General features: G+C 44.5%; 1 protein-coding gene across 1 annotated transcript in view; it reads left to right on the forward strand.

Moving 5' to 3' along the window:
• Positions 1 to 1,325: 1,325 nt before the first annotated feature.
• The window catches only part of T265_10211 (hypothetical protein), a gene marked incomplete at both ends in the record, with an annotated part of 40,212 nt that continues 29,734 nt past the window's right edge, over positions 1,326 to 11,803 (forward strand). Inside the window, 6 exons of the mRNA XM_009176516.1 lie at positions 1,326 to 1,495; positions 1,547 to 1,633; positions 1,670 to 1,772; positions 4,605 to 4,883; positions 8,713 to 8,791; positions 11,619 to 11,716. Of these exons, the coding sequence (XP_009174780.1) occupies positions 1,348 to 1,495; positions 1,547 to 1,633; positions 1,670 to 1,772; positions 4,605 to 4,883; positions 8,713 to 8,791; positions 11,619 to 11,716 (794 nt within the window). The remainder of the gene's footprint in view (positions 1,496 to 1,546; positions 1,634 to 1,669; positions 1,773 to 4,604; positions 4,884 to 8,712; positions 8,792 to 11,618; positions 11,717 to 11,803) is intronic.

Raw genomic sequence — 11,803 nt, forward strand, 5'->3', positions numbered from 1 at the left:
CCAGTGTACTAAACCAGTGCAAAATGTGGTCATCTGGAACCGAGGTAAGATTCCTCCATTTTCTAAGTAGTACCTGCCCAAAATTATCCTTCTAGGTGAACAACTTCATCAACCGTGTGCTTGATGAAATACTGCAGGTTGTCCATTACCACCCTGACAATGTATCAATGGGCGGCTCCCGGTAACAATTGTACGACGCTATTTTGGGGGAGGTGCGATATTTTAAGGAGTTTGATGGGTTACACATGTACGTCAATAAGGTAACTGGTGCAGGTGCCTATTGTCGTGTCATCGTCTTTAGGCTAGTAAGAAGCCTAGTAAGAAGCTGTAAGTACGCACGCACGCCAATGTTAATCTCCCTGGCCTACTTCGATGCCGAACGATTGCGCGCAACACCATATTCGGCTTGGCACAAACTGTCTGTAGCTCTCGTACTATGGGCAGCCGTCCAGTGGTTTGACCACTGTTGGCCGATAAATCCGGTTCGGATGTCAGACGTTAATTATCCGAACGTCAATACCAGGTAGCTCGAAGTAGTTCACTCCATCTGTGGAACAAAGCAGAAACGAAATATTTGTGTTTTGTAAGAACAATAGAACGATTGACTTTTCTCTCCCTTGTCGATCCATTTTTTCGTTTGTGAAACCTTATCAACACGGTGTGGTTGGCTAGTATTCGATACGTCGCAAGATCACTGGTGCTATCAGTGGGAAAATTTCGAGAAGCCTGCCGAGAACCACAGTTTGCTTACGTATGTTTGGGTTGCAATGAGCACTACCGCACCGCACCAAACGGTACTAGTGCCATGCGTCAACTCCTTTGCGTTCCAGTATAATAGCATTATATATATGGCATAATACAGTATAGTGTAATAATTCCCGTACACAACACAATCATTCCCCTCCATCGGGCTACTATCTGAGTCGAAACAATTCGATCTTAATGGTACAGATGCGTCAGGCACATCGTTTCACCGTTCGGGATTATTGCAAACTTCAACTACCCGTCACAACTTCACAGTGGAGGAGCACTGGCGTTTTCAAAATCCGATTTGGCCATGCACCTTAAGTTAGGTCGCTCCATAACTTTAGCCGTTTTGACATGTTCGTTGCCAGCCGCTTACCAATAGATAGCGTGTCGAGTCACTCTTTTTGAAAAAAAAGTTTNGTCCCGATTGGGCTCGAATTGGGCACTGGTGTTAAACGCTGCTGTTGATAACACTGACGGCAGGCTAAAGCTGTTGGTTAGAATGCAAGCTTTTGACGCATTTTATTCTGGTTCGATGAGGAACCTCGCTCATTGGTTTCCCTAATTGCTTATATTTTTAGTTCCTTTCTCCTTTGCACTATGACCAGCCAGCTATCGAGGCCCCGTATTCACGCTTTGGAAGATAATGTTATTCATCGTATCTGCTCTGGACAAGTTGTTGTAACTCTTGCTTCGGCCGTGAAAGAACTGGTGGAGAATAGCATTGATGCTGGGGCGACAAAGATTGGTAAGCATTTGTCAACTTGCTACCTTAACACTGCAATCGTGTTCTATGTAGATGTTCGGTTAAAAGAGTTTGGAAGCGAATCTATTGAAGTGATTGACAACGGTACTGGTATCATCGAGCGTGATTTTGAAGCAATAAGTATGTTGGTTTAGGACCCTACTTATGCCTTTTTAGCTGGAAAGCACTCTACTTCCAAACTGCGTGAATTCGACGACCTGCAATCAGTTCAAACTTTCGGTTTCCGTGGCGAGGCACTGTCTTCTTTATGCCAACTCGCGTAAGTTCTATTTCAGATTGCATATTTAACTTGCTTCATTGTGATGTGCTTCTGTCCTCATCGTCGTCATCACAGACAGTAATATTAGTATAGAACGACAGAAACCTTCAAGCGGCTACCTTTTAAAGGTCAATAATCCCACTATGATAAACGTCCGCTTATCTTTTTTTATTACGAAAAAAACCGTTTAGGTGGTAGAGCTCGAGAATACAATGCAATGAGGGAGGGGAGTTTCAGAAGGTAATAGTAGGGGGAGGAGGAGCGAGAGACGAGGAATTTGGTTCGACTTCGGGGTACAATAAATAGGATTCATAATCGACCATCAGGATCATCGTCCAGATCTAGTTACGATAAACGAAAGAACACCAATACCAACACTGTGTGACACTCTGGGTGCATAGTTACCGTGAGGCTCAAAAGAGGCGCGATGATTAAGCTGCTTCTAAGTTACCAAAGCCTAGACGGAGCAATCGAAAATTCAAATTCTGGGTTCGAATCACGGACCTTCTGGTCAGTAGTTCTCTCCTTAACCACTGAGCTGCCTAGAGCTTCACCGTCTGGTATATCGTGTGTAGATCTTTCTTAGGACTGTTTATTTATTACAACACATTTTCAGTAGAATTTCACTGACTACGACGGCTCCCTACTCAGCTTCTGGCAAGGTATTCAAAAAAGGATGATCTGTCCAGTATCAAGTTGCCTTCAGAAGCATTAGTGAACACTTTTTTCCTGAGCTGTGAATTGTAGTTCCGGCAGACGCATCGAATTGTGGAGTTTGGATAGTCATTTATCATGTCTCTCCAGGTGGCAATTGAAGAGAACCCGCTCATGATATACGACCCCAAACATCCGCCAGGCGCAGCTGTAGTCAGATGAGGGCAGACTCCTCAGTAGCCATTCGGTTATCTTGTTAGCGCACCGTACACAGATTTGATGCCTGATGATGAACTAAACCTATGGCATTTGGTCGCCTTGAGAGACACGTCTTAAATTATCATCACTTGCGCCTAAATGCCAAGACTGCGGTGTACCGGGCTTGTTGTGCTGTCTTCCTCACCGTACGATGGTAAGATTTGGACGCTGTAAAGGAGACATGTTCGGGTCCTTGATTGAGTCCGCAGACTTTTTCGGATGAAGTGGACAGACCGAACTCCGAACAGTCCGAGGGAGAGAAAACGCTGTCGGAGCCGAGTGCAATGTGATGCGGAAGAGTCCCCTTTCATGAAGACAATTAAAACTAATGAACCCCCCATTCCAAAACAACTTATTTATGGTCAGGTGAAGAATGGTGTTCGAAATCGGGGACTCTAGAAATCCTGCTGCCGGTATAAGTTTGGGAGTGTTGTTTGCAGCTTAGGTTATGAGAGGACCTGACACTCAATAGAATGGCTCGCGAAACTGCTACGCATTCACGAGTGAAAAGCCTCGAAACATGATGCATCGCAATGCTAAGCGTACCCAGTACAACGACGACCATGAAACATGTGGACGCACGTACCTTAGTGAGGCCAGTCTTGTGGGTCACCAGTGTACTAAACCAGTGCAAAATGTGGTCATCTGGAACCGAGGTAAGATTCCTCCATTTTCTAAGTAGTACCTGCCCAAAATTATCCTTCTAGGGGAACAACTTCATCAACCGTGTGCTTGATGAAATACTGCAGGTTGTCCATTACCACCCTGACAATGTATCAATGGGCGGCTCCCGGTAACAATTGTACGACGCTATTTTGGGGGAGGTGCGATATTTTAAGGAGTTTGATGGGTTACACATGTACGTCAATAAGGTAACTGGTGCAGGTGCCTATTGTCGTGTCATCGTCTTTAGGCTAGTAAGAAGCCTAGTAAGAAGCTGTAAGTACGCACGCACGCCAATGTTAATCTCCCTGGCCTACTTCGATGCCGAACGATTGCGCGCAACACCATATTCGGCTTGGCACAAACTGTCTGTAGCTCTCGTACTATGGGCAGCCGTCCAGTGGTTTGACCACTGTTGGCCGATAAATCCGGTTCGGATGTCAGACGTTAATTATCCGAACGTCAATACCAGGTAGCTCGAAGTAGTTCACTCCATCTGTGGAACAAAGCAGAAACGAAATATTTGTGTTTTGTAAGAACAATAGAACGATTGACTTTTCTCTCCCTTGTCGATCCATTTTTTCGTTTGTGAAACCTTATCAACACGGTGTGGTTGGCTAGTATTCGATACGTCGCAAGATCACTGGTGCTATCAGTGGGAAAATTTCGAGAAGCCTGCCGAGAACCACAGTTTGCTTACGTATGTTTGGGTTGCAATGAGCACTACCGCACCACACCAAACGGGTGCCATGCGATGCGTCAACTCCTTTGCGTTCCAGTATAATAGCATTATATATATGGCATAATACAGTATAGTGTAATAATTCCCGTACACAATCATTCCATTCCCCTCCATCGGGCTGCTATCTGAGTCGAAACAATTCGATCTTAATGGTACAGATGCGTCAGGCACATCGTTTCACCGTTCGGGATTATTGCAAACTTCAACTACCCGTCACAACTTCACAGTGGAGGAGCACTGGCGTTTTCAAAATCCGATTTGGCCATGCACCTTAAGTTAGGTCGCTCCATAACTTTAGCCGTTTTGACATGTTCGTTGCCAGCCGCTTACCAATAGATAGCGTGTCGAGTCACTCTTTTTGAAAAAAAAGTTTTCATGGTATTTGTATGCCTTGTGGAACTACATATACACCACATTAACCCAATGAACACTACTCAACTGAAGTTTACTTTTTTCACTATTGTTTGTGTTTTGGAGATATTTGGAATCTTTTTGGCTTAATTATTTTCCTTTAGGAAAGTTGTGGTGCATACCTGTGCTTCTGATGCACCTGTGGGTACACGTATGGAGTTCGACGCCAATGGAGATATCCTTGCCCGTCGACCTTTGGCTCGTTCCCGTGGAACTACAGTAATCGTCAATCAGTTGTTCCACAATCTCCCCGTTCGTCGACGACATTTGACGGATCCTGCTCAACTGGCAAAGGAGTTCGCCAGAACTGTCAATCTGTTGACCGCCTACTGCCTAGTCTCTATTGGAGTTCAGATTAGTTGTGTTCGTATATCAAAAAACGGGTTAGTATTGATCCACTTCTTCCTTCATTTTCCAACTTTTAACTCAGTCAGACAGGAAGATAAAGCAGATGGTCATATTCTGACTTAGGTAGCGATTGTGAGTGCTTTTGTCTCTTACTTTCACACGGCTACCGCCTGTAGAGAATGTTTGTAAGCGGTTGTAAACCATTGAGACTATGCATTGCGTTACGTAGTTCTGACTTCCTTAAAAACCCTGTATACGATTTAGTAAGGAGCACAGGTGTTTATCGTGACAAGAGGAATCCGTAGGTCCTTTAGAAAATGACGCAATGAAAACCTGGTTGGAATTCATCAATATCATTGTAGAGAACGACGCAAACTGTTTTGTCAGCACCGCCTGACATAAGCGTTGCATGTATGCGGTAGATACCAGTGGTAGAAAGAATCTTTCGGGAGGTGTTGATAAAAACTCTCCGGTTTAGTTTTATCATTTCACCTCAAAGTTGACATCCTGGGCTGATTATATTCAGCAGTCCGCCTGCGCTTGGTATTGAAGAGTCCTCATACGAGAGTGATCTTTTGGATGTACTAGATTCCTTTTTCCTTGTTTTCTAAGTTTACCCGAATTTTCGGTTACATGATAGATGCTACCCATATTATAGCTTCCAGATCAACAGAACGATGGCGTTATTATTTCCGCTGAAGACCTCTTCATGCGTGACTAGCGACAGTCGATGCAAATTCGTCTACTGCTCAGTCAAATCGAATTCCTCGTCGACTCCGTCACACTTCGGGGTCTAGGTAGTAGGACGTTTTTGAATACCTGATACTTGAGTCGAATATGCTCTGTCGTCCACCAGGTTCTGAAGCTGAAATGCCTCCCTGGTAGCGATCTACCTTGTCACATGTGAACTTCCCGTCCGAACGTTGTTCACCTCCAAATATACCTGAATTCTGACTTCGGCAATTGGACACCAGGTTGTTAAAAACCTAAGGGATTTTACTTCACGATATGAGTTCTGTGATTGAAGCACACTGGGCCAAACATCGTTTGAAGTTAGTGAACCAGGTTGTGCTTGGTAAGTGGAACACGGACAAATGTTTTTGTGAGTTTGCTCCATCCTGAACTTTTCATCACTCCATACCAAACTAAGTTTTTTCAGCGTAGTCTGGCACACAAAACATCGATGCCGGGAAGTCATTTGAATCTTCCGAGTTTTTATTTTCGTGCGAGTAGGTTAATTCAATAATTCCCACTCGGCTTTCACCACTCATAATCAGTTCTTCTTTCAGCTGCACCTTTTCTTTCCAACGATTCCCTTCTGAGACATTATTAGTTGGCTTCAGAGATATCCACTGCTACTATAGCACGGTGATCCACTCAGACAGCGATTCACTGTCGCTTCTAGTGATGGACTCCGTAGGTCACGTGGAGGTCGAGTTGCTAATATCGCTGTTGGCCGTACTGAGTTGTCTTCCGAGACGTTGTGTAGGATCCTCGGTGATTTCATCATCGTTGCTGTGCAACAGATGTCATCGAAGGAGTTAAGATAAGTGTGGTAGTTCATGAAGTCGTTCTCGGATCTCATCACTGGACACTTGGATAGCGAACTCACTATATGTTAGTGACACCAGTGGTCAAAGTATTCTAGTTTTCGGACATCCTGTGCTTGTGAATGCCGTTTCACATGCATAAAACAGGACCGGACATCCAACTGCGTTGTAAAACCAGATTTCCTTTACGAGACACTGATTTTAATTCTTTCCCAGAAAGCAAGGGGTTCAGATGTCGATACTGCCGATGCGCCGTTGAATTTCTCCTTCTTAGGTAAAACAAGATATTTGAAACCCTTAACCCGCTTGACTCTTTCACCTCTCACCTGAAAAGGCTTGGCAGGCGCGTTCGTACAAAAGGACTCGATGGTTTGTTGATTTCCAATTCTACGTGTGATACGTAGAGAGTCAGATTATTTAGCACACGTTTAGGTTCTTTCAAGTTACCTCCTAGGAGAACCATGTCATCAGAGTATCCCGAGCAAGCTGTCCAGGCTAAAGGACCTATCTGAACGCCGTAGTATCCCTCCAATATGCTTTAGAGTGAGCAACCGATGACATAGAGAAGCCTTGTGTTACAATAGACTATTCTACTGCCTTTGGAAGGGATTGATGGCAATATTGAGGCGCCCTGGTGTCGTGGGGACCTTTTTCTTCACTTCTTCAGTAACCGCAATGATTTCCGATTCTTAGTTCTTCGCAGTTAACTTCATATGAGGTCCCGAGTTTAGGTTAAAGGTGGCTTTCTTCGCAGTTAACTTCATATGAGGTCCCGAGTTTAGGTTGAAAGGTGGCTTGGCAGCTGTTTGAAGTAGTCCGCCGTCCAGCAGCGATATGGAGTCTAACCATAGCTTTTACGAACCATGGCTTTAACAATGACTTTGCCCTTCCAGAATCCGCACCTCTATCAGATTACAGTGTTCAGTTGATGATACCTTTCATGCGTGCACCAGAGCATACTTTAGTTGGGAGACCATGCGACTGTAGTTTTGATACCACATCAGTAAGTTTTCTGGAGTGTCAAAAATTGGTTAATTCCAGCAACGATACGACTAAAGAAAGCGAATTTTGTGGAACTGTCGCCGTTTTACAACGATTGTTCAATTTAAACCGGCCAGGTATATGGTGCTTGTTGTCGACTTGCTCACCAAGGCGAGGTCTCCAGTCGCTCGCTACTATCAAGATGTTTCATCTCGAGATCTTGTTGACCAGCTTCTGCAGTCTTTCATGGATCTGACACACATGAGGCCATAAACGGTCATCGAAGTCAGATTCAGCAGAATCCCTCTGGTACAATTCGTTACTAACCTTGATAGTACCATTGCTAATTGTGATAATCACAACACCGTTGTCCGCTGGTCCACTGTGCTTAAGAAGCTGGATCTGTCGTGTATCAAAGTTGGGTAACCGGGTCTCTGGAGGCCGGTTTTTGTCTGATCGATAGTCCTTAAGGTTGCACATGCAGGTAGTTTGACTGGCAGTGCCAAGTGGGGTACGAAGGTCCCAACACTCAATGAAGGGATTCGAATTCGCTGCCTCCCGGCTAGTAGTTGAAGATAAGAGCATTCGGCCACGGGCGGCTGATCAGCAGTGTGACTTACTCGCGCCACTCGTCATTCAATCACGGAATCCATATCAAGTTAAAAACTACATTGTCCGGCCGTCCTCAGCTGTGAGCCGCGAGTTTTCGCGTACGATTCTCTCTGGAGTTAGGTTAGATGTGCACTATTGATTATTCCCATCGAGGAAGAAACAGCAGTATAGTGCCTCTTGGCTTTGCGGTACAGATTGACTTCATTTGCAGGAAGAATGCTCTGTCAAACCTTTCAGAATCTCATACGACAATAATATCAAGTAATAGACAAAGGTTTAGCTCAGGTGTTAGAACTGACCGGAAGGTCCGTAGTTGAAAACCTGACCTCTGCCTCTCGACTTCCCTTGTCTAGGCTCGGGGAACATGGCAGTATCTCAGTCACCATGTTTGCTTCGGCTGGTATGGCAGCTAGGAACCGAAAGGATGCTGCAGCTGAATGATTTTTTAAATTTTGTTTCACATCATTCATCACATCCTGAGTATTGCAGAACACGCACGAACTTTGGATTCTTGCTGATGCACAGTCATTTTGATTTGTTCCTTACAATTAACTGATTCTTTTGCACACTGAACTATTGAAATCCAGCCACATCGGTATATTCTGCGTTGGGCTTTGTGTCCGCATGTCATTTCGATTGCAGTGTGTTAGCTAAGTAGTCTTATTAGCAGTACTATATACCTTCTACGTCTGTTCTACTTTTTTCCTTCTCCGTTTCACAGAGAGAAAATCCCCGTGGTATCCAATGGATCTGCTAGCTCCTTAAAGGACAACATCCTTGGGGTTTACGGACAGTCCCAAGTAAGGCAATTAATCACTCTGACACATTGTTTGGTTGCATCATATACTGTAACCATGTCCAGTTCCATCCGTTTTACGTGAATAGATGTCTCTTAAAAAGGGTTTTCGGTCCATGAATAGGCCTCACATGTGAGAACGCATTTTGCATTTTGCTCATTGACATCGAAGCGGCCTGTTTGGTTTATTAATAGCAGTTGGCAACTGGGACGAACTTATTACTCGTGTGTAAATTACTCACTTTCAGGTAAAAGTTGGATTCACTCGCAGGGCAGCTCAGTTTATTCACTGTCCTACTTTACTCATATCCGTGATTGTATGGTGCTTGCATCAGTGAAGCATCAGTGTTGAACACTGATGTCATGCTGTCGTGATGATGATGATGATGCATCATACTCCCAGCGTCCGTAAATAGAATGACGGAAATTCGAAGGGTATCTTCACCTTTTGAGTTCCCAACTGACCAAAATCGGTGCGGGCCACAGCGAATTCCGATGAGTTTCGTCATATAAAAACCGCAATCAGTTACAGTCTGGAGGCATGAAGGAGTAGAAAGATAAGCGAGAGTTCTCATGTTTACCGATGGTAGACTGAAACGAATGCAGAATTTGAATTAAGCCCCATATGCGTAAAGTTCCAAGAGGAAGGAATGCTCAGCTGGAAAATTGTGGAAGCGTGTGTTGACCGATGCTTCTTACATTTGTTCGGACAAGCAGCACACTGTTATACGTAGTCTTTCTTCCGTGATCTATAAGAGGTGTCGGACTGTGTAAGGTCTTCAAAATCCCGGTTTCCAAATAGCCTTTGACGAAAAGGATATTGTTCTGGTTTTCTAAGAGAAGAAGATGCAGGTGTTTTTGATGAACTTACCGAATTCATCCCGTCCTTTAGTATGCACTTTGCACCCGCAAACTTTAAGCTCATACTCGTGCTCTGCTCGCGAAGTTGCAGAGCGTCTTACGTATCTTGGAAGCTGTATTAGTTCTCATCGTAGTGTGATAGATTAGGTCATTGCGCGAATCTGCAAGCCATGGGTCGCATTTACTAATTCGAAACGCCTATGGCGTCAAAGCGGGTATCTTTGAATCACAAGTGCGGGATGTTTTGTTGTATGGCTGTGAGACTTGGTTTGTTGGAGCAGCGTAACTGAAACATACTCAGGTTTTCGATAACCTTTGTCTCAGGACATAGTTCATATGAGCTGGTGTCGGAGAATCTGGAACGAGGAAATTAGAAAGTGAGTTTCCATTTGTGCAACGGGTTGCAGAATGTGTCCAGCACCGGAAGCAGCGTTGATTAGGCCATATATTGCGTGTGCTGAAGGGAGTGGTTTTCGATGCCCATTTCAGAGTGGCAGAAGTAGAGGAGTGGTCAACCCTTAAGTTGGCAGTGGAGTGTGAAAGAGATTACGGAACGCTTGGGTTCTGTAATTCCTACTCGCCTTCCAGGATGAGTACTGCGTGATCACATTGCGCGTATTTGGAGACGCTACAAGATATGGCTGCTAATCAATGCCAATGGCGTTCTTGTTGTCAGTTTCCTGAATGAGTGTCTAGAGGTGTAAACACCTCGGATTGATTGTAGTAAGCTGTACCAAGTCCCTTCCAAGCCTACCTTTAATCTTTTCTTCACAATGAAACTTTCAAGTAAATCATGGACTACGGCAGCGAGGCATCAATGTTGAATACTAATGTCATGGTGTTCATGATGACGATGATGATTATGTAATCTTCCTCGGCTTTTGTTGGCTGGCAGCCAACTGCTGGCAGCAGATCTGGCTTTCTTGTCCACATTTGCGTGAAAGGCATGGTCAAATTAGCTCTAGACATTTCAGCGGTCAAGGCACAAAGCTCCCACAGTGAACTCCTTATTTCGAACTAACTCATGACTTTTCGATTGCTCTCATCTGGGGTTCGGCAACCTAATCTGTATCAGCCATCATACTTCCTTCGGGATGAATGACAACTGTGCACCCAGATTGTTCCACAACAGCACATAGATAAGGAATCCAGTTTGGATTCAGTGGAGTCTCTCGTTAACATTAGTTTGCAAATGAGTGTATTTGGCCAATGGCTTACAATTCTGTTTTCAACTGGAGCATAAGCACTATAGCCCAATGTCTGTTATTGGCTGTGTTTGAATAGGAGATAATGTAGGATTTCAGGGCAACACGATCAGCCAACAACTCCTCAACTTCGGTTGAAGGTCTGCCGATCAATCATCTCAGTATTTCAGTGTACAATTAGAAGTCAATGTGATCCAGAACCATCCAGTCGGAAAGCGTCATTTGTTTCAATCAACCATGTAGATAAACAACCGGAGTATTGCAAACAAACAACGATCACGTTACACAAGCCACTAAAGAACGAAGTATAAGCCAAACGACTCACAGTCAAGCGAATCCCAGCATACTACTAAGACCGCAGTGACTTTGATTAATAGAATAAGAGTTTTCAGAAGCCAGCCGAAGCCTTTTGTCGATCGATTACATTGGTACACCAGTACACGGGCATACTGGCAGCCCCAGTGGGTTCACTTTTTGCTGAATAACTGGCTTCTATGCGTGTGGTTTTCTGCCTCCAAGTTTGGATATAGTGCAATGGCCTGAACATACTGTCCAGACGTTCCGTGGCTCGAGTCCAATCTCAGAACCTCAGTTGCTTTTATTGCGGCTTGGGCAACCTATCGGTGTCTCGGTCCTCCTGCTTGCTTCCTTCGGGCCACATAGCAGCTAGGCACTGGAAGGATGTTACAGCTGAACACTTATCATTATTGTTATTATTATTCCAAGTCTCGTTTCACTCATTACCCATCTTCCACGCTGATTTAGGCCTCAAGTCTGCTCGAACTGGCTTCCATTTCCTCAATCCCGTCTGATATTCTGGATGAATTCAATGTAAATGACGCCGTTGAATTCGGATCCATCAGGTTGGTTGCACTTGATGTACCGTTTCATGTCGACTGATTTGGCTCAGTTTGTTGCCGCTTGGGTTGCTCAACCGAACTTTTCGACTT

The sequence above is a fragment of the Opisthorchis viverrini genome, assembly GCF_000715545.1.
Source record: "Opisthorchis viverrini unplaced genomic scaffold opera_v5_342, whole genome shotgun sequence".
Lineage (NCBI taxonomy): Eukaryota > Metazoa > Platyhelminthes > Trematoda > Opisthorchiida > Opisthorchiidae > Opisthorchis > Opisthorchis viverrini.